The sequence below is a fragment of the Apostichopus japonicus genome, chromosome 8 (genome assembly GCF_037975245.1).
Source record: "Apostichopus japonicus isolate 1M-3 chromosome 8, ASM3797524v1, whole genome shotgun sequence".
Taxonomy (NCBI): domain Eukaryota; kingdom Metazoa; phylum Echinodermata; class Holothuroidea; order Aspidochirotida; family Stichopodidae; genus Apostichopus; species Apostichopus japonicus.
In genome coordinates, this window is record NC_092568.1 from 12,792,869 (window position 1) to 12,820,598 (window position 27,730).

At 36.2% G+C, this 27,730-nt stretch overlaps 1 protein-coding gene across 12 annotated transcripts in view; it reads left to right on the top strand.

Annotated features, from left to right (window-relative positions):
• The window catches only part of LOC139970445 (1-phosphatidylinositol 4,5-bisphosphate phosphodiesterase beta-4-like), a 171,420-nt gene that overhangs the window by 99,057 nt on the left and 44,633 nt on the right, over window positions 1-27,730 (top strand). For 11 of the 12 annotated variants that reach the window (XM_071976159.1, XM_071976160.1, XM_071976157.1 and 8 more), the window contains 7 exons: window positions 4,665-4,837; window positions 9,504-9,714; window positions 13,992-14,085; window positions 19,805-19,969; window positions 21,731-21,821; window positions 23,927-23,992; window positions 25,859-25,966. In XM_071976159.1, the coding sequence (XP_071832260.1) occupies window positions 4,665-4,837; window positions 9,504-9,714; window positions 13,992-14,085; window positions 19,805-19,969; window positions 21,731-21,821; window positions 23,927-23,992; window positions 25,859-25,966 (908 nt within the window). The remainder of the gene's footprint in view (window positions 1-4,664; window positions 4,838-9,503; window positions 9,715-13,991; window positions 14,086-19,804; window positions 19,970-21,730; window positions 21,822-23,926; window positions 23,993-25,858; window positions 25,967-27,730) is intronic. The other variant, XM_071976164.1, reaches the window with a different exon arrangement.

Here is a 27,730-nt window from a genome sequence, read left to right on the forward strand (position 1 = left end):
GAACAAATTGTCCGTTAGAGTTGGGAGTTGCTTCAATGAAATCCAATTGTCGACCCGCATCTGGGTGACCCTTGACCTCAATTTGACCTCTGGTGACCTTTTTAGTGTTTTGTGGATTTTTACAGTTTCGATGCTATTTTCAGATGTTAAAGGTACCTTCTGATCATAAATGTCAATGGGTTGACCCCCATTTGACCTTCGTGTGCAAAGTTATTTGAGGTCAAAGTTAATTTTCACACAGTTAATGCAATAACTCCCAGTTCCAAGGTGTGACAAGGTTGATATTTTTGGAGTAGTTGCAAATGGTATAGGGGAATATTTTCAAACTTAACGGTTATGTGATCCGAGGTCACCAAAGGTCAATTAATGATAAAAAACTAGTATTTTTGCGATAACTTGAGAACAAATTGTCCGTTAGAGTTGGGAGTTGCTTCAATGAAATCCAATTGTTGACCCGCATCTGGGTGATCCTTGACCTCAATTTGACCTCTGGTGACCTTTTTAGTGTTTTGTGGATTTTTACAGTTTCGATGCTATTTTCAGATGTTAAAGGTAGCTTCTGATCATAAATGTCAATAGGTTGACCCCCGTGTGACCTTCGTGTGCGAAGTTATATGAGGTCAAAGTTAATTTTCAGACATTTAATGCAATAACTCCCAGTTCCAAGGTGTGACAAGGTTGATATTTTTGGAGTAGTTGCAAATGGTATAGGGGAATATTTTCAAACTTAACAGTTATGTGATCCGAGGTCACCAAAGGTCAATTAATGATAAAAAACTAGTATTTTTGCAATAACTTGAGAACAAATTGTCCGTTAGAGTTGGGAGTTGCTTCAATGAAATCCAATTGTCGACCCGCATCTGGGTGACCCTTGACCTCAATTTGACCTCTGGTGACCTTTTCGTGTTTTGTGGATTTTTTACAGTTTCGATGCTATATTCAGATGTTAAAGGTACCTTCTGATCATAAATGTCAATAGGTTGACCCCTGTGTGACCTTCGTGTGCGAAGTTATATGAGGTCAAAGTTAATTTTCAGACATTTAATGCAATAACTCCCAGTTCCAAGGTGTGACAAGGTTGATATATTTGGAGTAGTTGCAAATGGTATAGGGGAATATTTTCAAACTTAATGGTCATGTGATACAAGGTCACAAAAGGTCAGCTAATGTTAAAAAAGTAGTATTATGGGGGGAGAAAATGGGCAAAGAAAAAATGTTTGAATTTTTACAGTCATGCTCTATTTAGGTCTCACCGATCAAAAATGTCAATTGGTTGACCTCCGGATGACCTTTGTGTGTGAAGTTACATACAAGTTCAAAGTTAATTTTTTGACATTTAATGCAATTAAATCTCAATGCCAAGGTGTGACATGGTTGATATTTTGGGACAAGTTGTGAATGGGGTGGTGGAACATTTTGAAACTTAAAGGTCATGTCATCTGAGGTCACCATTGTTATCATATCTGTTGACACGCTTGTAGGTCTCTTATATTTCTTACATTTTTGACGCCATATTTAGATCTCAAAAGTGGCTTTTAATAAAAAATCCGATCACATTATGTGATCACAAAAGTGTTGGCTATAGTGTTGGTTACTTTATGGGAACATGTAGGACCACAATTACTTGGACTATTTCATCCCAATCTTGCTTGATAATATTATGTGTATTGTCATATACCCCAAGCAAGGAACCACAGTGCCCTTGGGCTCTTGTTAACCTGAGGAAAAGTGGGGGGCACGTGCCCCCTGTGCCCCCCCGGTTCCGCCGCCCTTGTATGACAGTTAATCCATGTTATTAAGTTCAGAAGTAAAATATGTTTGAAATGTAGAAGAGGAATTTAATTTTCAGTTATCAGGGTTTGTTGTTGTTGTTGTTGTTGGTTGCTCTTTGTTTTGTCCATATCTTCACTTTCGTCCGGTGCCTACATTCTGCTGTTTTGTTTGTTTTTTAATTTACACTTTCTTTTTTCTGATTTGTTTAAAGTTCATTTATGTCATAAATTGTATTAACTTGTGAAAGTTTCCCAGGAATGCTTCTAAAGCCAAACTTTTAAAGTTTACCACTGAACTACAAGTATAATTAACTAAATATACTTCTAATATGCCAACATCAGAAACAGAATCCGCAAAGTGAACATACATTCAACAACTTCCCAAAATTTATCTGTTCAAAATCTTTTCCGACATGGTCGAAATTGTTCTGTTAGGATGTGGTTTTATCCGCTATAACCAAGTCTAACAAAAGGAAATAAGAGTGCAACAAAAACATCAGTCTCTGTGGATCATAAGAGTCAACCAAATTTGATCAGTGTCAAGCAAAGCTAGGTCAATTATGGTTATCTTGTTCTTGATCACCATCAACTAGTGGGTTATCTAGGAAAGATCAAACTTCATTTTTGACGTGGAAACGGATGTAATTACTGATTGTTTCCAAAGAATATATGACATGAAGTACAACATTGCTACTGTACCTACTATTTATCAGTCATCTGCTGGTAATTGTGTCCTTTTTTGAACTTTAGATTGTACTTGTTTCTCATTTTTAGTCTGTCTGTTATATTTATGTTGATGGTTTCATGAAGGTGCTATCCTAACATGCTGGTAATACCTTGTTACCCTATTAATGTTGATGAACACTGATTCATCTAGGATGGGTTTTAACTTTATGTCGCATCAAATTCTTCAAAGCGTTGAGCATCAGCTCGCCCACACTCACTTTGTGAAAATAATTTCAGCTTTAAATAAAGTCATGTATACATGCATAGACTGAGCAAATGCCCAGCTGATATAGGCTTAGACTTTGCTCTGATATTCGTTTTGAACATGTGCTTAAAAAAGTGTAACAAATTACAAAAAATAAAAAAGAAGTTACATTACAACCAGCTGCTTTAATGTTAGATGTGACAAAACTGAAGGAATTGAAAGTAATTTAGGCATGTTTGCAGTATCTTGACCAACCATACACAATATGAAAGTTTTTAGAGAGAGAAAACAAAGTTTACAATTCAAAATGTGACTTTAATGTGAAAATGATACATGAAAGGAAAAAATTGTTTGCTGTCAGCCTCTTTTGTTGTATAGCAAAGATTATGTATAGAGTTGTATTACAAAAGAGTTATCAGTTTTACCTGTTACAGCCAAGCAATTACCTTTCCCAGATAGCATAGCCTTGGAGCCCTTGGAGGAAATACTCCCCTTTAACTTATCTGTTTTCAATTATCCATATATTTCACTGGCTAGGTACTTTGTTACCTTTCTCTCTCACGTAGGAGTGCAAGTGTCTAATACGCCCACAAGGATTAACATCCCCGCAAAGTTTTCAGCTGGCATTCAACCATGCACAGTCCATCCAAAACACATGAACTTTTCAAGGAAACCATCAAATGGGCAGATTATTAAAGCTTCCTTGAAAAGCTCTAGAGCCTAATTGCAAGAAGCTAAATCCAAAAACAGGATAGCTGAAGTGCAATGTGGGCGTTTTGAGTATGATGGAGCCCTTTCTTCCTGGGTCAATAGACACTGGGGGTTTCCCTGAAATTTATTGATGTCCCTGACATTTCACAGGAGATCTTTGAAATATATTCAGAGGATGAAAACTTCCCCCTTCCATTCCACTGGAGTGGCTTTTATCAATAGTCAAGGTCTGAGCAACCGGTCTGCTTAAATTTTGTCAATCGTGTTTGAAGTACTCCTTTTTTTTTTCTTGTAGAAATTCTTCTCACAATATTTGTTTTATCCCTTTTTCGATTTTACAGTTGAACTTTAAAAAAGAGCCTTACATTTGGTTAAAGGAAAACAAACAGATGAACCCAAAGTCATTAGTGCATTAGAAATGATTGTTTCTTTCAACACTTTCCCTGCGTCTCTTAAATGACAGGTAGAAATTAGCATGCATGTTAGATAGTGTCAGCTTCATCTGGCAAAATATTTCTTGATCCAGGGAAAAATGTGAATCCTCTTATGAAATGAAATGGTGAACCTTAGGTGATAATGATCACAGTCTGACCAAGTGCTTTAATCTTTCAGGGTTAATGGTAAAGTGTGGAAAGAATAAAATAATTTGGAGAACATTTTTTTTATTCTTGACAACTTAATTTCTCAAGATATTAGATTTCATTTATAAAGTAAAATATGTATATGGTTGAATGGATAACAGTATGATAATAACCAGATAAACAGCCAGCAAGTATGGAATAAAAAATGTTATAATATCACTTCCTTCTGTATCTTTCCAGGTGATCATGTCTGCACATTACCTGGATAACTAAGACAAACCTTTGTGATGGTTTACCTACATTTTCATACAGGTTACATCCTTATACAGTAGTACCTGCTGGTCAGGTTAAAGTTTCTTTCAGAATCACTGAAAGGTGCTCCACAATTGATGTATTTGTCGACAATAATAACTACCAAAAACATGTACTTCACTTTAGAATTCAGTTTTTGAAGTCATTACTTCAACACCTCATATTTCCTTTGTCCTTTCAAAAGCATTCCTTTGTTCCACAAGTTTAATCATCTGAGATATCCTTTCACATTGATTTGGGTAAACGTTTGCTATTAATAGAGGTAAACAATGACAAGTGGGAAGAAGTCGGAGTGACGATCACATTCATGTAGTAACTTGTCTTTCTTTCTTCGTTCTTTTCAATCGTTTCCTCCAGTAAATCCAACAAGCAGAATGCAGAGGGTCTGACAGTAGCGGAATTAGTAGAATTTTTGAATGAGAAGCAAAGAGATCCGAGATTAAATGAAATACTCTTCCCCTTCTACACCAGAGCACGGGTGTTGCAGATTATACAGAGATACGAACAAGATGAAGATCTGGTGGCAAAGGGTAAGCTTTTCAAATTTGTTGTGTTTAGAAAAAGTGTCTGAAAAATGGTTGCAATGTAAACTAAACTTTGATGCATTTATTTCCTCATGTCTGAAGAGTAGAATTTCAGTTAGCATTACAAAAATAGGATGAACTTCTAGTTAAAAAAATATCAACTGACATTAGAGACCTGTGCTTATCCATACTGTATACCATTTGTCTCAAAGTTAAACCTGTCACAAAATTGACATGGTTGTCCGTATGATAATTTATGACAATGCAATATGCCTAACAGTTATGCAGTCCCAATATTTCGATGGTAGGTTAGGCCTACAATAATTGCATGCTTAATATCATATTACTGCCTCAAGCCAAGGACTTTTTCTGCTATATCTAATATAATGATAATAAAGGGCATTGTTTAAGACTTAAGCCTTCAAGACACATCTAACAAGCGACATACTGAGATTCTGTAGCATAGCTGCTCTAGCTTTTACTCAGTCGTGAAGCTGCCATAGCTTGTGTACATATTCACACATCCATATCATTGTCCAGCATACTATCAGTATACAGCATACCTATAAAGCTGAACATATAACTTAAAGGAGAATTAGTTTGCATGTATTGTTTTCTTAACTACCAACCTAGAAAGTCTTTTTAGTGGTTATCCACAAAAGTCCCTCTTACTCAGAACCAATGAGAGGTATCACATTGCTTGAATATGTTAAGCTGATATATTTGTCCACAGTTTCAAAATCCATATTCATTAAATAGATGAGTGTCAAATGTCCTGCAAAAACAAATTGCATGTGTTATTCCTTGACATGCTCAGATTTATAATTTCATGCTCTAAACTTTACCTTATCACATGTGCAATTTAACATTATCACGTGTGCGACTTTACCTTATCACATGTGCAACTTTACCTTATCACATGTGTGACTTTACCTTATCACATGTGCAACTTTACCTTATCACATGTGTGACTTTACCTTATCACATGTACAACTTTATGTTCAGGGAGTGTTTAATAGCTCAGTGGTTAAAGCCGGAGCCTTTCAATCATAAGGTCCCGAGTTTGAGTCACTCCAAGATTAATGTATGTCGTCCAGTTTACAGAGTTGTTGACAATTCATAATCATGGACATTAAAATTTGAATCTCAGAGACTGACTTCAGTCAGCTTGCGGCTTTGATAAGCCAATGATGGCTTCATCGCGAGTTCCTGCTTGCAGGAGGATCTAAAATAAATACATCTTATCACGTGTGCAACTTTACCTTATCACATGCTAAACTTCCACCTTGCTCAAGCAAGCAGTTTATCTTGTCACATGTTCAATGTTCCTTATCAAAAGCTCAACATTATCTTTGCCACATGTTCAACTTAACCCTATCACATGCTAAAATCTTACCTCATCACTTGCTCAGTTTAAGTCTGTCATTAAAACACCACACTTGAAAGAATCCTTTCTCATTCTTTGTTATCGATCATTTGGGAAATTCATATGTAACTTGAACATTCTTGTTTTAATATTGTCCAACATTACATAAACTTCCCCTGAGGGTATGATTTGCTCCAGATATTGTAGAAATACATAAATAGTGTTGACAGTATAACATCACTCTTGCCATTTTTCAGGTTTTAGCATATTTGAAGGGTTATATTTATTTACTCTTTTATTCTTCAAAATTGGATAATTATTCTTCCTAGACAGATGTCTATAACAAACTTGCATCTTCTTATGTTAAGGAATAACAAATTTTGACGAATTATCAATCATTGATAATCTTAAGAAAGCAATTATGTATTAGTATTTAGAGTGAGTGAAAGATACAATAGAACAAAACTTCCATGGCAATACCTGGGAAAGAGTAATCTTGTGTTCCGTAATGGTTTTCTTACCTTTGCCAAATGCCAAGGTTTAATATTTATTTATTTTTTATTTATTTTTGACAACATAAAGATCTTTAAGGCAAAGGTTATCTGATGGATTTTCACTCACAAATAACAAGCATGGAAATATTATTCAATATCTAAATTGGAAGTATAGTCAACAACAGTATATTTGAAGTAAAATGTGTTCTTCAATTCAACGGTAAAGCAATTACTTTGAAGGGTAAAAATGGAGTAAAGGTGATCTGAAGAAGAGACCATTTGCATCATTAAAGTTTCAATGCTAGCACACTGGAGCTGAGAGTTTATCAGTGACTGTGAAATAACCCTTGGTTTTCAATGGCCAGGCTCTATTTGGGGGACTTTTTTTGCAGACGAACCATTACAGGAAATTATCATCTATTGGTTGTTGATTAGGTCATGATGAGAGCCTGAATGAAACAATCTTTCAAGATCGACCCTTCAGCAGAATAGTCTTTTTTTTCAGATAGTCATCTGTTTTTGCCCCTGGGGTTTGATATTTTAGCAAATTGCTATTCCCTGGCAGCTTTTAACCTTTTAATATTATTCCCAGATATTAAATGGAAATGAGGAAAGTCACATTTCACAGTGAGACAAAAGATACTAAAGAGGCTTCATGGTTGGATGACAAAAATGCACTGACATAAATGGTTCCCCATGCTGCATAGTTCTGGAAACATGAAGTTTCTATTCTGTCCCCTCCCCCTTGCCCCCTCTACTGTCTAGTTTAAATGTGAATTAGCACAGGCGCGTAGCCAGGAATTTGCCAAGGGAGGGGCGAAGTGTACAAGAAAATTTTGGCTGAACATGCCTCCCAGATCGCTGGAAATGGCACTTCCCAGGCCTTGTAAGTTGCATCTTAGAATTTTCTCTTTTGAAATTACTAGCAATATCGTAAAAACATTTTAAAAAAAATAAAAAAATATGCTCAATTAAGGGGGGGGTGGCTGCTCCCTTCGCCCCCCCCTTGGCTACGTGCCTGAAATAACACTAATAGCAGAATCCCTTATCTTCAAAAGCAGTGAAATCCTCCTTCAAGTTTCAACTATGCAAAAACGTTTTATATGTCAACCGACCACAAGGGAAAGTCTGTCTTTTTTTTATTCATTGTAGGCTAAATCTCATTGGAAACAAGAACAGCAGTATTCGACACATTCTGCTGTTAAATATATCCTCTGTGAAAATATAATTTACATGTGTTTTATGTCTTCTTCCCTAAACACAACTTGAACTAGAGCATCAGTTGGCACAATTGCTGCCAAGTGTACCTTAGATGAACTCTAACCACCGTGGAGTAAGAGAAGTTGAACTGTTAAATACCCTCAAAGCCATCATTACTCACAAATTATTCGTGGCATTTCAGCCTGAACTGGGGATAAAAATGCTCTACAAAAATTGCAAGAGGTGATAGATATCATCTTGTTTCATTCAATCTCCCTCTAGGGGTACGATTATTAGCCTGAACATTTGATGTAATTCAAGATATTGTCATTTAAAGGCATTCTCTCATCAATCATGGCTAGTTTAATGGTTATGTTGCTGGATGACTGAAAATCCCACCCGAGAGGACCTGCATTTTGAAAGTTCATGTTTATAATTACACTTTTTCAACAGTGATAATTTATAATGTGCAAGTTTTCACTTTCCTTTCATCAATGCTGAAGTTGTCCTTTTTAAGCAGCTGATTGCCTGTTGTATCCAAAAACCAAATTCCCACCAAAGTCTGCAAAGTTATTTCTCATTCTCCACTAAGGTACAATTGGCGAAAGTTAGTCTCGACATTAGGTGACAAAAGGTAGACAGATGAGAATCAATGCGTCATCCCAGATTCTTATATTCAAAGTAGGCTAGGCACCTCTGCTATGAAATTGCTCTTGTTCCAGGCAATGTGTTCTCACTTCTTTAGATACCTACCCCTATTACATGTTAATTATCTGTTAAAACAAAGTGTTAACAAAGTAGTTTCCCTCCGGTTATATTGGTTGCGAGAAGCAATAAAACGACAAGTGCAACCAGCTTCTGTGTATTTGTAACTTTTATTGAGAGTTTTCCTTTAACGTAGCTGTATCCTCTTCTAGATCTTCAGGAAGTGAATGATACAAATTGTTTGCTCATTAACGAGCCTGGCTGAATTTATTTCAAAATTCTTGGAAAAGATTTCACATGCAGCAGTGGTTATTCTCATTTTGATATATTATTGTGCGGGGAAGGTGATACCTGAAGACTTTTGGTTTGTTTAATTAGACAAAAGTTACAACAATAGCAACTAAAGAATGCATATTGTTAACTGGAATTCTGATCCACATCCATAATGGTCACGCTACATGAAGCAGGTCAGAACAAATCAACTATAATACAGTCTCACTTCACGACCTTTAACGAGACATGGTGTGATGGTTTTTACTTTCAATTTATAGAAATTCATAGATTTTCTCAATTGATATTCTTTCTTATTCTATTATGTCAAAACTTTATATTGGCAAAATGAGTGATTGAAAATGTGGGCAATTGTCTTCTTAGACTGGAAAGTTGCCCATGTTTTTTGTTCCCTTTAGAATATGTTTCCATTGCAATCATCAATCATGACTCCGAAAGAGATTCTTTGACTTTAAGAGTTTGAATAAATATGGATTGCCGAGACGAAGATATAATAGAGAAAAGGTGAATCGCAAAGCAGGAGTATCTTTTGCATTCCTATCTCACACATCCAGAAAGTCTTCACGTCAGAAACATTTCAGGTACCATCCTCACATATCTCCTTTATATTTTCCAGAGCTGCTGAGCCAAGATGGATTTTGTAGATACTTAATGTCAGATGAAAACGCTCCCGTATTCTTAGATCGGCTGTATCTATATCAAGACATGGACCAACCGCTGTCACATTACTTCATAAATTCCTCTCATAATACATACCTGATAGGGAGACAGTTTGGAGGGAAATCATCAGTTGAGATGTACAGACAGGTTCTACTTGCCGGCTGCAGGTAATTGACACTAGAAATCAACAACTCAAACAACAGGCTCATTAGTTTCATATATCCATCATTTTTGTATTTTTAATAAACGTTTCCAGTTTTATAATAAAGCACAATAAACATCTGACCGTATACCGATGTGGAATATGATCAATAATAGTTACCATATGATTTTTTTCACCCACAAAAATAATTTATATTCCAAACTTAAAGAAGGAAGTAAATGTTACAGCATAGATCGAATTCAGTGATTGAAAGTCAATATATAAAACACCAAAAGTATGTGTATTGAGTAAAATATTTGGGTTTGTACCCTACCAACTGTATTAATATGGAGTGCATTAGCTGAAATTAAGTGATAGTTTTCCTTTCTGTTTAACTATGACATGGTAGTTGATGATGAAGTTATTAATGAGAAAGTATAACTTAGGAACTAGCCTAACACACCAAAGATGAAACCTAGGTTACCAGTGTCATTATTTGATAGATATGACAGTTGAATGAAAACTAGAGACAATTTACAGTTTATCACTATTGTCATAAGTCAAGTGAGTCATTGCTACATAGAGAGCACATGACCGCGTCGTCGTTGTCCCGGTGCTGCATGTAAGTTGAGACGTCACTCAGAGTCATATGATACCGTATAGCCGTTGTCTTATTTGTGCCTGATTTGTCACTTGAACCTGGATTGAAACTGACCTTTGCTCACTGAGTGCCCATTTGATGAATGTGCGAACTATCTTCAACCATGTCTAAGAGGGTATCAGGTTACGGTCATCTTGTAGCTAGAAGACCTGGACAGCGTCTCTCAATGGGTCGCATGTAGGTGTACTCGAGCAGATTGACAGATTCTCTTCTCTTCCCAATTGATGACAGATTTGTCATTTACCATTCTCAAATTGCTGTCTCAAATTTGCATGGTCAAGAGAAGGCAGTAAAGATAGCACAATGCTCTATAACTTTTCCAATCTGGCTTCTCTTGCTTTCTCTGTGTGTATCTCTTTCAGTGATAAAATGTCAAGTGACCCTTGTATTTGTTTGTGTGTAAAGCCTTAGGCTGCGGAGAGTGCTGTTTTATTAATAATGGCGTTATCAATGTATCATCCTCCCAGGGCAGGACAAACTCTCAATTTCCCTATTTGTCGTCGGTTGAAAAATGCAATAAGATTACCACCGTGTGAGGATTTGCGCGTATTAGATTGTCCCTTGAAAAAGCCGAGACAATTTATGAACGAGCACCGTACATATTATCAATTGGCATTCCTGTCACGTAATCAACTATTTAAGAGGGGTTTACCATTTCTGCTACTGGAATGACAAGAGAAAGGAAGCATATCCTCTTTTAGTTTTATTTACATTGCCTCTACCTCTGCAGGCCAACAAATTATGTTTCTTTCCAACCTGAAGATTATCTAGAGAGTATTTCATATTGGGCAGGTTGTCTGTATCTGCAAATGCAGGAGAAATTATCTTGAATGTTGGGTATAAAATAATTGCCATTTATGTTCAATTTATGCATACGCACTGTGCATGGCAAACAATGCTCATTTGAATTATGCTTTTCTCTTTTGTTTAAATTTTAACATTTGTTGAAGTTCTACATAATCAGTTGAGGATGATGGTGAATAAAAGCACAGCAATGAACATTGAAATTCCATGCCAGTAGTTTGATATCATCAATTTTCTGTGTATTTGGGGGAGTGTCTGTGTCATACTGTGGATAGATGTGTGAAAGTTGACCAAAGTAATATCTTCAAAGAATGTCTGATGAAGTTGATGCGTCCTTAGATGGAAAATTTTAGTCATGGTCTCACAGCCGTAGTTTCTGGCCTATATTCTTTGATGGATTGTGCCTGTATTATTCAAAGTAAATATATGGCATATGCTCAGCACTTGCAAAATAAAGCAAACAAAATGTTTTGGAAACAAAAACGTTAAATGCGATGAAAAAGTAGCTCTTCAGATTTTTTTCTCCTTCAGGCATATCATATGTTTGAAGAGTAAAGAAACAGCTAATAAGGGTTTCAGAGAGGTTGAGGCAATTTTGATTTTTTCTTGTCTATATATGGAATGTTACTTTATTGCAATAATCTTTTAGATAGGCAGCTAAAAGGAAATTAAATCTGACAGGTGTGTCACCTAGATTACCTGTCATAAGTACAATCCATTGATCACCCCGGAGTATCAGACCTACCTATCCACATCATCGATATTCTTGAAACCATTAAGAATATATAAGTTTTACAGATGGAGGTTTATTAATAACAAGCCTGGCAAAACTTCATGTTATTACTATAAAGTGATACGTAGTATTAAAATGTCTGCGAAGGCTTCACGTCATCGCAATTTTATTAAACGTTAAACCGTGGAAGTGTCTAGCTTGATGTTTATCCCAAAATCATTCGACCATTTTTAAGAGTTTGAACTCAAAGACAAGTCTACCTTGATTTGAGGTAAATGAGACATTCACAGCACTGGCTCAAATTTCTAGCAAACAGTGCTGGTTGTACAAAATTGTCTCATTAAATCATAACAGGTTGTTCCATTTGTGTTTCTTTTCATGGAATGTACTGGTTAGTCTGATTTTGGTTACATGAGTCAGTATTAAAGATGCATCAACTTCTCATCTTTGTATTCTCATCCTGCTCTTAGATTGAAAGCAAGTCTCAGGTGGTACTTCTAGGGATGACACAAATATACCACACTGCATGCTAGTCTATTAAACCAACCTCCATGATTAAACCATCTTCTTAAATATCCTGTTTTCATTTTAAATTCCCACTCTGCATGCGATTTGAAGAGATATTCTAGTTGCACCTGATGCATGGATGACAAACTATTCCACACTGCTATTCTAAAACACCATCTTCAATAATATCTTGTTCCAAATTTATGAATATAATTACTGGCATAAACAGTTGTCTCTTCAGGAAATGAATCAAAGTGAATTTTATGCTGCATTTACCACAGTATTGATTTTCATATTTTTGGTAGTGAAATTCTTCTTGAAAACATGATATATCTAGAATGTTGAAATGTCAGTGTACTCTGAGGGTTCATATAAAGTTGAAATAAAATGTCACCTTTGGAGATGATGGTTGGAGATATTTCCAGTTTCAATTGTCATTGATGTCTTTCACTCTGTTTGTGACTCCAATGTTTGTGTTTTTTATTTTTATTTCTTTATTCTAGTATAAATTACAAAATTTATAAAAAGGACACATAATAATGATACAAAAGAGAGGTAAAATGTACAATCATGAAAGCATGAACAAATAAAAAATAAGACGGAGGATTAGGTTTTTTTTTTTTTTTTTTTTTTTAAATGAAAGATTTATAAGGACAGTGAGACAGTATTCTCAGGATTTGCTGCAATCAAATTTACAGAGTAGAAGAGATATATTAATAACAGTTTGCATAGAAGCTGTAGATTAATCTAAGTCTATAATCATATGACATTACAGCCCTTAAATAGCTTAACCAGTTCAAATTTAACCATACAAGTAAATGAACAATGGGAAAATGTAGGACAAATTTCGTTCCAACCATACATTTTTGTGCCCTTATCCAATATTAAGCAAAATAAATTCAAGCAGAATTTGTCTTACTGTTTTACTTTTTTTAGGTTACATACCTGATCAACAATCTTTCTCGTTGTATCTGTCATTTTTAGAGCTGATATATCAATTCCAGGTATAAAATACCTTGACATGAAAGGAAAAATTGTGACAGAGTATTTGCATATTTGGTTCTCATTAAACTTGACGTGATCTATCCTTCATGATCTGACTTGGGTTGTATTAAAGTTGTAGCCAGATTTAATTTCATCTCTATCAGATGTGTAAGTGACACATAAAAAGTCATGCTGTCTGTGACGACTTTGTGGGTGAATATGTCCAGCATTCCTTAAATTATCTTCAGGTAGTTATAGCTAACGGTTCTATTGATACCTGGGTCATGTGGTGATTGCCAATAAAAGTTTGAAATCAACCCATTGCCATATTTAATGGAAGATTCGGTTATTTTTGTTTTTCAGGTTGGATAAATGTTTTATCTAACATCATCCAAACAGCTGTAGCTTGTGATAAAATGGTATCGCTGGTATTATTTAGTTGTTGTTTTTTATGAAATATATTCCATTTTTTTTATATAAGAATTTTGTTGAATTTGTGGAATGAATGGGTTATCTGGTATAAATTTGAGGTTGAAAATTGTAACAGAACATTGAAGTCTGAAGAGTGCTGCAACTGTCTCAAGTTCTTTGTCATGTGTATTATCTGTTGCAGGTGTGTGGAACTTGATTGCTGGGATGGCCGGGGTGAAGATCAAGAGCCCATCATAACCCATGGCTTGGCTATGTGCACAGATGTCTTGTATAAGGTGAGAAAGATTTCAATTAACTGGAGAGTGATGGTGTTTACTTTGATCCAAATGCTTATAATACTTAACAAGAAGGTGAAGATAGATAGAATATTTGTATTATCAACCTCCTCTTGTCTCTCCCTCTCTTACAAGGACAACAGGAAACAAGGCATAACATTGAGCAAAAATGCCACAAAAAAAAACAACAACAAAACCAAATTGAAGTAGAAGATCAAAACAACTAGTCACAACAACCTTCAGTTTAATTGACTTTTAACAGGGGGAGTTTCTTTCTGCCTGCTTAGTTGAATTTTGATTATAATTAACGGTTTCTCTCTCTCTCTCTTAAAATTGTAACCTTGGCTGCCTTGGTATATTTATCATATTTATAGTTTACACTAAGCAATTATAACCAGCAAATATCTCCTTTCTTCTTCTTTTTAAGCAGACTGGTACAAGAGTTGACATTTTTCAGATCATTCGTATAATGGGACAAAGCTTTTCTGTTCTAGCAAGCCAGTGCAATGTTACCTACAAAGGCTATAAAATACCTTGCCTAGTCATCAGTTTATAACTAAGAGTGTCTGCTATATTTCTTGTAAAGACAGTAGGCTATACTGATGTGAAGTTGTTGTAGGCCGAGACTAAGTCTTTATTTTGGAAGAATATCCGACTTTGTGAAGGTAGTCAGCATCTCCTGTGTTGTACTAATTACATGACAGTCTGACTGTGTGTAATATTTGGCTGACTGGAAACACTATGTTGCGAATGAATTCAGCTGCTAAAGCAAAGTGAGATAAGTGTACTATCTCTCTGTTGAAAGGAATAGTCCATAGGTGAACTAACTTACCAGATTAGTCCATAGGTAAACCAAATAGCTCTCTGTTGAAAGGAATATTCCATAGGTGAACTACCTTACCTCCATGTTAATAAGATAAGTCCATAGGAAAACCAACTATCTCTCTGTTGAAAGGAATAGTCCATAGGTGAACTAACTTACCTCCATTTTAGTAAGATTAATTCATTGGTAAACCAACTATCTTTATGTTGAAAGGAGAATATTGCTTTAAACAGAAAGATGGATTTCTTCTGTGACACCTAAGATATCCTTCTATCAAACAGAAACCACAATGGAACCTACTCTACTGTATATTAAGAACGAGACATTACTGTTTATGTAGCCTGAAATTACTACACCTGCAAATGCAATTTGAAAGTTATGGATAAAATGTACACTGTACTTCTTTAAACTATCCTCTTTTGCTTAAAATCTGTTCTTCAAACTTTGCCAGCTGGGCTCTTTCTATTTACTTTTTAAACTTGTCCACAGTAGTTCTTTTTCAGAGATATGAATAAGAAAAAATAACATGGGCTTCATTGCATTGAGGATATGTGCCTTAAACACAGACAGTAGTTATACAAATTGAGAAAAGTCTAATTTCAATGGATGCAAAAATAAGAAATTACAAAAAACTTGAAAATGAAGGTGATGTTGTAAAATGTCTTGCGTTAGAAACTTCACCTTAGCCAAGCTTGATGTCTTCCCCAAGTGTATGTTGTACTGTACTTTAATAACACTCCTTGCGAAATATTTTCAGTTTAAGGCTCCTTCTCTCTATATTTGTATAATCTTCTCTTTTTTTTTTCTTTTTTTTTCATTTTTTTTTTGTTGTTGTTCATTTTCATCTGATCTGAAAGTACAATGGTCTACTCAAATAGTTTTGCCCTGGAGAAAAAGAAATATATGAGTTTGATTAAAGTCTAACAGACAAATCATCTCATCTCGCATGCAACTTTTTCTCTAGGCACGAATGTTTGTCGGTAATGTTTCTACCCCAAAGGAAATGAGACGTGCACATTTAATTTGAGGTCAAAGAAGTGAGTCTTTCCGTATGTTACCGATATCATTGGAAAGGAACGAGATTCCTTGCAGGGAGAAATATTAGTGATGTAAACTCAGACAGAGATGCAATCTCAATTATCAGCTAGATCATGTCCTTTCATTTATGATCCAAAGAATTGTTCATGCTCCAGTCAATTCTGGGATATTATCAAGTATAAACTCCACTGACTAATGGACTTTTTATTCTCTGGAGTAACGACGAGGAGGATATGATAGAGTTGTAGCATATCATAATACTTCGATTTAATACTTGTAGCCGTGGTAACGGATGATGATGTGGTGTTGTACTTATGAAAAATTAGCAACATTGATGTGAAGGTATATTCATAAAAAGGGTCAATTACCTGTCAACATATAATCATGAAATTGAGAAGGATATGTAATTGCAACTGTGCAAATAAGGACTCATGAAGTTGATGTATAACTATTGGATAGGGATGATGGATCTGACATGTGGCCGTGGATGGGGACGATGGATCTGACATATGGTCATGGATAGGGACGATGGATCTCACATGTGGCCATGGATAGGGACGATGGATCTGACATGTGGCCATGGATAGGGACGATGGATCTGACATGTGGCCATGGATAGGGACGATGGATCTGACATGTGGCCATGGATAGGGACGATGGATCTGACATGTGGCCATGGATAGGGACGATGGATCTGACATGTGGCCGTGGATGGGGACGATGGATCTGACATATGGTCATGGATAGGGACGATGGATCTGACATGTGGCCATGGATAGGGACGATGGATCTGACATGTGGCCATGGATAGGGACGATGGATCTGACATGTGGCCGTGGATGGGGACGATGGATCTGACATATGGTCATGGATAGGGACGATGGATCTGACATGTGGCCATGGATAGGGACGATGGATCTGACATGTGGCCATGGATAGGGACGATGGATCTGACATGTGGTAATGGATAGGGACGATGGATCTGAGTGGATAGGGACGATGGATCTGACATGTGGCCGTGGATAGGGACGATGGATCTGACATGTGGTCATGGATAGGGACGATGGATCTGACATGTGGCCATGGATAGGGACGATGGATCTGACATATGGTCATGGATAGGGACGATGGATCTGACATATGGTCATGGATAGGGATGATGGATCTGACATATGGCCGTGGATGGGGACGATGGATCTGACATATGGCAGTGGATGGGGACGATGGATCTGACATATGGCCGTGGATGGGGACGATGGATCTGACATATGGCCGTGGATGGGGACGATGGATCTGACATATGGCCGTGGATGGGGACGATGGATCTGACATATGGCCGTGGATGGGGACGATGGATCTGACATGTGGTCATGGATAGGGACGATGGATCTGACATGTGGTCATGGATAGGGACGATGGATCTGACATGTGGCCATGGATAGGGACGATGGATCTGACATGTGGCCATGGATAGGGACGATGGATCTGACATGTGGTAATGGATAGGGACGATGGATCTGAGTGGATAGGGACGATGGATCTGACATGTGGCCGTGGATAGGGACGATGGATCTGACATATGGTCATGGATAGGGACGATGGATCTGACATGTGGCCATGGATAGGGACGATGGATCTGAGTGGATAGGGGCGATGGATCTGACATGTGGCCATGGATAGGGATGATGGATTTGAGGCAGTGAAAAATGTCAGTGACATTAATCTTCTGATTGTAGTACTAATTGACAATTCAAATACTGTTACCATATGCTCAGAATCAAAGGACTCTATTGATTTCCTGCCAGATATGTTCAACATCACAGACACATGTTACTTGTGAAAGAAAGATGGAATAACAGCATCAAATATTTCATTCCATGTAAACTGGCTCCTTGGTTTTTTGCACAGTAATAGGTGTAATGTTGACTATCAGTACAGATCTGCATATTACTTATGGATACCTATCAACAATGATAGAAGTTTCTCTTCCAGCTTTGTTTCTTTCCTCCTTCAAATCCATCAAGCTCTGTTAAAAGTAAGGTCGCCATTTATAACTCTTATTGTATTATCTTATTTGCGTATACACATCACGCCATCAACGCGCCCCCCCCCCCCTTCAAGGAAAATATGCATACTAGCACTGCAATATCCAATGTGCAAATTGGACAAGGAACAAGTTTTCTTTTGAGACAGAATGAGGTGAAATCATGCTACTTGCTAATGTAGGAATCTTCTGAATTCGAGTTTATTTCTTGTCAATATCTTAACAAATTTTTCCCATTCGCAATAGCTTTGAGTTTGACCCACAGAAATTCATTAAAAGTCAGGGGTGTAGCCAGGATTTGCAAAGTTGTATGCACGACTATCCGAGCGGAGCGCCACCATCGGTTGGCGCGGAGCGTACAAGAAAATTTTTGGTTTTACAAACCCCTCAGATGGCTGGAAACGGCCTTTCCCGAGTGTTCATTCTGGTTACCTGGCCTCTTGCTAACTTGAGACAACTCAATTTTTATGTAGAAAAAGGGCACATTTTTAACCTGAGGAAAAGTGGGGGGGCACGTGCCCCCTGTGCCCCCCCGGTTCCGCCGCCCTTGTATCTGGACATATTTTTGAGAAATAAAAAATCAAGTGTTGAAGTTTGGTTTGCCTTGCTGAGATGCAGTGATATAAACTGGTCTGATTCTTCTTTTAATCACACTATGAGGCAGGGCTCATTTTTAAGGCTTTGGTGGTTCTTGAAAGCCAGTGCTGTTCTTGGGATTTTCTGAGCTACAACCATTTAGTTATACTTTCCACTTTTGCTCTGCAGAAAACCTTAGTAGCAGAATTTTGAGTTTATCCAAGGAACCACAAGCAACATTTCTTAAACCTTAGTCCTGTTTTTGCAGAACAAAGCCACATATCGTAGGGTTTGCTTAGTGGGAACTCTTCATTTCTATGTAGTATGTGTCTTCAAAGTATCACCTAGTATCTGCTAGTATTAACCAACACAATATTGACAATTTGACAAGAGAACAAGTCTTTTTCTACTTTATATTTTGTAAATTAATTGTAAATGACTACTGTATGATTTACTATGAGAGAATCACCTGTCTATAAAAGAGCTCTATATTTCTTCTTTACTTTTCCTTCTTTTTTTTGGCTTTATTTTGTATTTTGCAAACTTTAAAATGTCTCTTCCAAACATGTTGCTTCATAGAAGATATAGCATTGTCTTGTTATTTGTTATTTCTGTAAATAAAGGTATAGGTATAGAGACCAAATCAATATAGGTCATTATACCAATACTTTAATATTGCTTCAGTTATAACAATTGCAGTACGGGTTAACCTCCACAAATCCGTTGTATATTTTTATACACAAATACATATGTTTCTCTTTATGTTTTTCTTTCGTGTTGGGATTCTCTTCCAGTATTCAATTTTCATAAGCAGGAAGCTAACTGGTGAATTTGAAACAAATTTTTGAATGAACCAGAAATCACTATGTCAGTCCTTTCCCTGTCCCTTCCCAAGGTTAACTGAATGAAACTTGAGTGCCATGCTCAGTCACATGGTATGTATGGTATTGTGACTTTATCAAACAAAGAATGTTGTAAACACATAGGGAATGCCATCAACACAAAGGACAAGCTGATCAGTCAATCATCATAGAACCCATGTTTCTGTGGTTACTTGCATCAAGTCCCATTCTAGCTAATATCTTTTTACACTTTTTCAAAATTTGTGAACAATTTCCTAGTTGAAATGTATGTTGGTATAATATATGCCAAAATATTTCAAACGAAATGATTTTAGTTTGCATGTTCAATATCTTGATTGATTCTAAATTTATTTTATTTTGTATCTGCTTTTACAGGATGTCATACAAGCCATCAAAGAAACAGCTTTTGTAACATCAGATTGTCCAGTCATACTCAGCTTTGAGAATCATTGCAGTAAAGCTCAACAATATAAAATTGCTAAATATGCAGAAGAAATCCTCGGTGACTATTTACTGGTGGAACCCTTCGACGATCATCCGGTAGGTCACCTGACATATCAAAACAAGAGTATTGAAGATGAGATATCTCCACCACATATCATATCAAAATAAGAGTATTGAAGATAAGCTATCTCCACCACATATCATATCAAAACAAGAGTACTGAAGATGAGATAAATAAGAAATGAATGGGTAGCAAGTGGTATGACAGATATATAGTAAATAAATATTCTGTGTATAATTGTCAGATTCAAAGCACCAGGGGTGCACTCTGTACAATCATAACACTTGGGTAATACCCGTCAATGACAGTTATACAAAGCCAATTTAGACACATCACACACCAGTAGAATCACTGTGGTCGAGTGGTACGGAATTCGGTTTGTGACACAAGATCCGGGGTTTGATTCCTACCTTCGCCTGATGAGTCCCAAAAGGGCGAAACCGGTCGTGAAGTGGAATTTTTCTGGTGTGTTATTCTTTATTTATTTACTATATATCTGTCATACCACTTGCTACACATTCATTTCTTATTTACGGCTTGGCTTGCCTATAAAGAGTGGTTGTTCTGTGTAAAATTGTCAGATTCAAAGCACCAGGGATGCACTCTGTACAATCATAACACTTGAGTAGTACGCCCTCAATAACAGTTATACAAAGCCAATTTATAAGCATCACACACCAGTTGAATCACTGTGGTCGAGTGGTACAGACTTCGGTTCCTGACACAAGATCCGGGGTTCGATTCCTACCTTCGCCTGATGAGTCCCAAAAGGGCGAAACCGGTCGTGAAGTGGAATTTTTCTGGTGTGTTATTCTGTATTTATTTACTATATATCTGTCATATTCACTACGAAAACGCATGAGTAAACACTTTGGATGGTAGAATGAGAAGGAAGGGCATTGACCGGAAGGGACCGGTCACTGAGGAGGGTGCACAGTGTTAAAAGATTACCAGGGCATACTAGACACGGTAGAATGAGGTGCTAATGTTGTGGGGAGACAGGTAAGCGGGTCACTCGTAAATATATAAACCAGTAAGTTTTATAATATATCTGTCATACCACTTGCTACACATTCATTTCTTTTATATATATATATATATATATATTTGTTTGTTTATTTGTTTATTTATTTGTTTATTTATTTATTTGTTTTATCACAAGAAAATTGCAATGTGAAAGGATGTCTTCTATAAAGCCTATATTGGCTTAAAAGAGTAGAAGACTCCCTGGTAAAGAAGAAAAATATAATACAAGTTGAATGAGCAGAATGATACAGATACTTTAAGGAGTAATAACTAGACAGGATAACAATGTCCTAGTTCATAAAGAATTTAGCTATACATGTAATTACTTAATATATATAAATATAGCATGAAGACTGTAGTATTAGTATGTTGTGATGATGTCTTTTCTTAAATACTTCTTAAATAAACTCAACGACTTTTTGGTCTTTATATTATCTGAAAGAAATATAGAAAATATATTGGAACTTTTGTTCTCCCTGGGACCTTTGTCAGCAATACTTGGCAGTCGAAAGACAAAGGTCCCAGGGGACCGAAAATTCCAATATATTTTCTAAAACAATACTCCCTTTTGTCAATTATGAGTCATATCTTATTTCCCTGGTTTTCTCTAGTAATATTTTCTTTTGGAGTATATGTGGAATTTCTTTAAAATATATATATATATATATATATGTAAGTATGCATATAACATATGTGCCTGTATTCTGCAGCTGATTTTCGTTTCTTACCGTAAACTCACTATTTATTATATATATTTGTTACATTTTCAGCTTGAGAGCAAGGTACCACTCCCATCTCCGAACAAACTGAAAAGAAAAATCCTTATCAAGAACAAAAGGTTAAAACCTGAAGTTGAAAAAAGTAAGTCTTTAATCAAAAGTTATTAATCAAGGGAGAGTAACCAAAAAATTTGCAACCGGAATGATTGAAACTTTTATGATGATTGGTTATATACGGTGGTTGAACTTGCAATCTGGCTTGATGGAGTTTTACAGATGCCTGGTATTAATTAGATCAAAGAAAGATGACATAATTCATCCTGACGTTGAAGAAACATGGAATCTACTCCATTCCTCATCCATACTCATACTTGCTCTCTGTCTCTTCTCTTAAAGGTTGATGAATGTGAAGAGTGAAATGCAATTTCTTTTTCTTCTGTTTTTATGGCTTTTATTTTGTAGATCACATCGTGGTGATGATGGGTTGGGGATGGTTGACGACTTCATTCAATATTTATTTCGAATGATAAACAATTCCTGGATATAGAGCCTGGGATTGTTGTTTAGACCACTTTTCTGAATTACATTTGCATCTCACTTTATGACTGAAACCTTCTTGCACATTTGGTTACTCTTAGTATTGAATCCATCTAATATCTTTAATCTTTGATAGGCTTTAGCCTCATCATGTTTTGACGTTAGAACATTACAGTTTCATGACTTAAATTTTCAACAGGCAATATTACGGTGCTTTAGTTTAATATAACCCTATATTTTAGGTCTGTTCTACTTGTTTGGTAAACTCAACTGGACAGCAACAACTGAAAACAGCATGAACAGTAAAAATATGTGTTACAGAAAGAACTTTCTTCATGAAAATGTAGCTTGTGTTATTTCCTGTTTACACTGATTAATTGTACTTCATAATAACCACTTCTTTGAACATGAATATGTGTTGTGCAAGGTCATTTTATATCTTAGATTGCAGAATTTATCATTTGAAACTGTGTTTACAATTTTGTTGTGGCAAATTTTAAGCTCTTTTATTCAATGGTACCATTTTTACTGGCATTCCATTTTTTTTAAATTGAGCAGATAAAGTAGTCTATGTTTTGCTATATAATCATTGGAGTAAAACTATGGGGTAAATATAAGCTATTGTGTGAATTTGAATAGCAAGCAACACTCAAAATTTGGAATAGCTAGCAAGGTAAATGTGCTTATTCAGAGTATTTTATGAAAGTTCACAAATGTCACCAGAAGTAGCCTCCAAATAGTAGGTGACTTCCCAAACATTTCTTGCTGTCTCCTTTGTGATGTTTCAGAGACGGAACATCATAAACCTCATCTTGGTATCAGTCAATGTAGACTCATCATCTTCATCATCATTATTATCTTTATGTCGACTGGCAGTGTCTTCTGCCTCTTGAACCCTGAACTTTCTATAAAGTTTTAATATTTTGACATTATCTAGTATCCATAGTGTTGGGACTTGAATAACATTTAGATGAGAAGTAACCACTGATGATGTACTTTGTACCTCCATCTTAATGAGGCCATTGAGAACAAACAATATTTCAGATTCTATACGCCCAGAAATAATTACATTCTTATGTTTATATTAAGAGCTGTAGATCATAGCAGATCTTGGTTTAAAGCAGCTGAGTGTGTTTCACATTAGCTAATTATTTATATATTACACTAGTGTACTTTCCTACATATTCACATGCCATTGAAGTTACTAGTGCATTGTGTTGTTAAACCACTATCTAGTATCATGTCTACTTCTCACCAAGTATATAGTGTTATCAGCTGACCACTTGATGAAAATAAAAAATCAAATGCAGCGGTTTATACGTTAATCAAGCTACAAAGGTTAGCCACATCTGCTATGAGAGTATACCATAGTCCATGGTTAGTATTCTTAGAAGAGGGACAGCATTTCCTGAGACATTTAATCATCTGCTAATTATATATGCCACAAATTAAGAACTTGGTAGAAGTTAGCTCGCAAACACATCCAGCTGCTTGAAGGCTAACCTCAATGGCAGACAGCTCATGATGTGTCACAAAACTGCTATTTGAGGTTAATAGTTTTGACAAGAATAGACTTTGATGTGGAACTTGAATAAGCAATGAAATACAGTTTGATGTCAATATTTGAAAAGCAGACAAATATTACTAAATATTTTTGACATCTAAATTTGAGTAATGAATCAAATTTTTTACTTACTTCTCAATCCTCAGGGCACATGGAACTGTTTTTAACTCGACCAGAGGCAGCAGTGTTGGACGATGATGACGGGGAAGAAGGTGAGTATCTTAAATTATATTGGGATAAGTTTTCTCTTTACAGGGTTGAGACAGGTAAAATGAAGAATTTGTAAATTATAGATGATATCCCTTTAAGTCTTCCATGACTCATACAGTATATAATGGTAGAAGTTAGCTCGCAAACAGTATATAATGTAGTAGAAAGGCTGCAGAACTGCAACAAGGAAAGACATAATTTATTAAGAAACCTTGTTTAGCATCTGTCTATGCTCTAAGATCAATCTACCCATCAGCTTCAATATTAAGTCCTTTCCTCCATGTTAGCAACTTTCTCCACAATCAATGCAAAAACAAACAATGAGTATTTTAAAGGGATACAGTCGTTCCAGCTGGCTGTATCAATTCTTAATAACATCTCCCAGAGTAATACGTTCATAGTATGGCACTTTCATTTTAAGACTTGCTCTCTCCTTCAACTAGATAATAATAATAATAATTCTGATATAGACATTTTGTGGTAATGTTTAAGTAGGTTTCCTCTGCTGAAAATGAGCTGGTTGCCTAGCAATTTGAATATTGGATGTGATTCATTAACTTCCTATGCATCATACGAGAGAAGTTGCAATTCTGTGATTATGTCTACCAGACTTACCTCAAGGATCCATGTTTTTGGCTCATTTGATATATTATACAAAGTGTCAAATTTGAGGTTTGACTCTTGTTTTATTCAAAATCTCTTTAGCAGGTTTTTAGCCTGCAAAGAGATGCTAGTCCCAGATAAAAATGAAAGGATTTTCTGTAACTAAATCTCCGTCAAATTGTGACATTTCTGATAAGTCTGCCGTAGATATAATCGTGGCGCTGTGCTTACCACTCAGAATCCGTAATATATCTCGGTTTCCATTAGGTTGTCAAAATAACTGTGACATGCACTGCTAGAAATGCAGGGATAATACTGATCACTGTAGACTCATTGCAGCTGGTTTAAAGGGATTGAGTATTACCATCTCATTGGTTGCATAGAATCAAACAGTTTCATTTCTTCAGGAAATTACCTGATGCTGAATTCAGAGAGAACTATGTAAGGAAGGGACAGGGGGAGGGGAGTGGGGGAGGGGTGACTGGAATCCAAACAGAGTTGAACACATAACAGCAAACTTTATCATTTTGAGATATGTTAAGCCTCTAAATAATGCTACATTTAAATTTGAGCGTGTCACCATGTCCCGTTCAGGTCTTGGTCACAAATGTGTCAGGAGAACGAATGATGTAGGCTGGTACTTTCATGAATTATCTTTTTATGATGAAAAGTAACTCGATTCTTGTGCTGGTATCAGTAATTGAGCACAATTTATGTAAGTTGCAATTTAAAGTTCATTATGTGACGTATAACAGTGTAATATACTACTATGGGGATTCTCAGATGGGCTATCACTGTTGAACTGCATATCTCTGTATAATATTTTTAACGTTAACAAGTAAGAATGGAGATTGATATTTGACAGACCAGTTTATAAAGCAATGAATGATTTCTTGAGTACATAAACAGACATTTTGTTGAGTAAGGGGGAACATGTGAGGCAGTAGTTATCAGAATCAGAAAAATAGCTATGAAAAACGATGTGATGTCTGTTTCTCATTCACACCATTGAGATGCAGTGTGTGCATGAGCTTAGTTGTAGTCCAATTCCTAGCCTGTAGAGAGCAATTTGTTTACTTTTCCCCCTCCCCGATACACTGAATGCCTCCCCCCACCCACTTTCAGTTGTGAATGTTACTTATACTGATTGTCGTGAATTAACTTTGCTCTGTGTGCCACGCGCATTTCCCCCCCCCCCCCCTTTCTTCCACTTGTCGTTGAGTTGCCTGCATGGCTGCATTCATTTTTTTGCACTTTGTTGGTAGACATTGATTCTGATGATGAAGATGAGGATGATGATGATGATGATGTTTTGCTGACTGCTACTAACCTATACCCTGCTGGAGTGGTGGAGATTCAAGCTTACCAAAAGGGTATCTAACCTTACTTAAATATTTTTTCACCCTTCCTGTCCTCCCACCCTCCCTTCCTCCCCCCGCTTCACTGCCTGCAATCCTCAGCTTCGTTTGTATGCTTGTTTGAAGCCTCTGTATTCGCTCTGTGTGCTCTAGAAAAAAAGTGCCTAGCATTTCAAACATTTATAGTGTTTCTCATTCTTTCTCTCTGATAGTGTAATCAAATACTAATTAATGATATTGTCGGTCTGTTGAGATCGTTCTTTCTGCACATGATTTCCGTTTCAGCTGTTCTTCAGTGTTGTCGTCAGTTCAGCTCATTTGTTCTCCTATCAATCAAAATGAACCATTCATTAAGTGATTGATGTATTCCACATTGAATATTCTGTTTGTGGACGTGGCAAGATGTAAGGAATGTACAAAAAAAACATGATTTAGTTTAAATATTGAATCCTTTACTTTACTTCTAGACAGATCAGGGGAGGAACGTACTGAAATATTTTTAATTAGTTTAGGCATATGTGAAAGTACAAGTGACAAGTGACATAATACATAGATTTCGTCTGTGCAGTTAATGTCCTTACAAGAGACCATTTTTTGTCATTTGTGGTTGGGTTTTATCAAACCTGAACATTTCCAGATAAATTCTAAGATTAACAGTGCTAGGTAATTGATTGTCTTTTTAATGATTTCATTTATGCATTTTAAGGAATTTTCAGGACAGTAAAGCTCATTTTAATTTTAAAACTTTGATCACAAAGTAAGAATGTTATCTCTCTTTCACGCTATTCTATAGGAAGTGTACTTGCCTAATAACACGTGTTTATATTCTTTCTTGTTTGCTCTGTATAGCAGCACATTAGCAGCTCACATGTTCTTTCCACTTCACACCGTAATTGATATTTGCACGTGTCCCCCCCCCCCTCTCTCTCCCGTTTTTGATGTTTATAAATTCAAGACCCTCTTGTCTCTGCACACACACACGCACTATCTAGCAAAGAAACTTAAGAGACTTGCCTATATATGCAAGGTGTTTTTCATGGCATTAAGTATTCTAGGATGAAATATCTATAAATGAAACAGAGATAAGAAAAAAAAGAAGGTAAAACACTATCTTCTGCGGAAGAGAATTTATTTGTGACAGGTTGCACATGAATCTGTAGCAATGTAACATGCATATGGCTGTTTCAAATGAATAGTTTTCTGAATGTATTTCTTTTGTTTTCTTAGTTCTGCCTTTTTGTTAATTTCTTTCATATTTTCCCTGTGTCAAAATGCCTGCCAAAACATACCAGACCTGCAAATAGATTGTGTATCATTATATGAAATAGGGATGTCAGTTTATTAGGTTACATACCACAGTTTAGTGCTATGTTTGGCATATACTCTAAATTTACCATTGTTGGATCCTGTCAGATGAAATGTAAGTGCCTAAGTATGTCCAATCCACAAGATATGTTAACTGATAGCTTGGGGACTATAATAACACTATCAAATGTCTATACCATGGCCACTGAGAGTTTGAACTAGAAGAGGTGAAAGGTTAGCATAATTTCCCAACTCATGCACTAGCTCTCAATTGTGTAATGTTCCCATTTCACCAACATATTTCTAAAAAGCCTTAAATCACCTTTGGTGTTAGGCCATGACATTTGAAAGTTATGTAAGTTACCTGATAGTTTAGATTATTTTGTACAAGCAATTACCAAACCATCAAATAATATAGTACTTGTCTCACCTGTTACATTTGTAAATGATGTAACTTTTTTGCAGACATTGGTA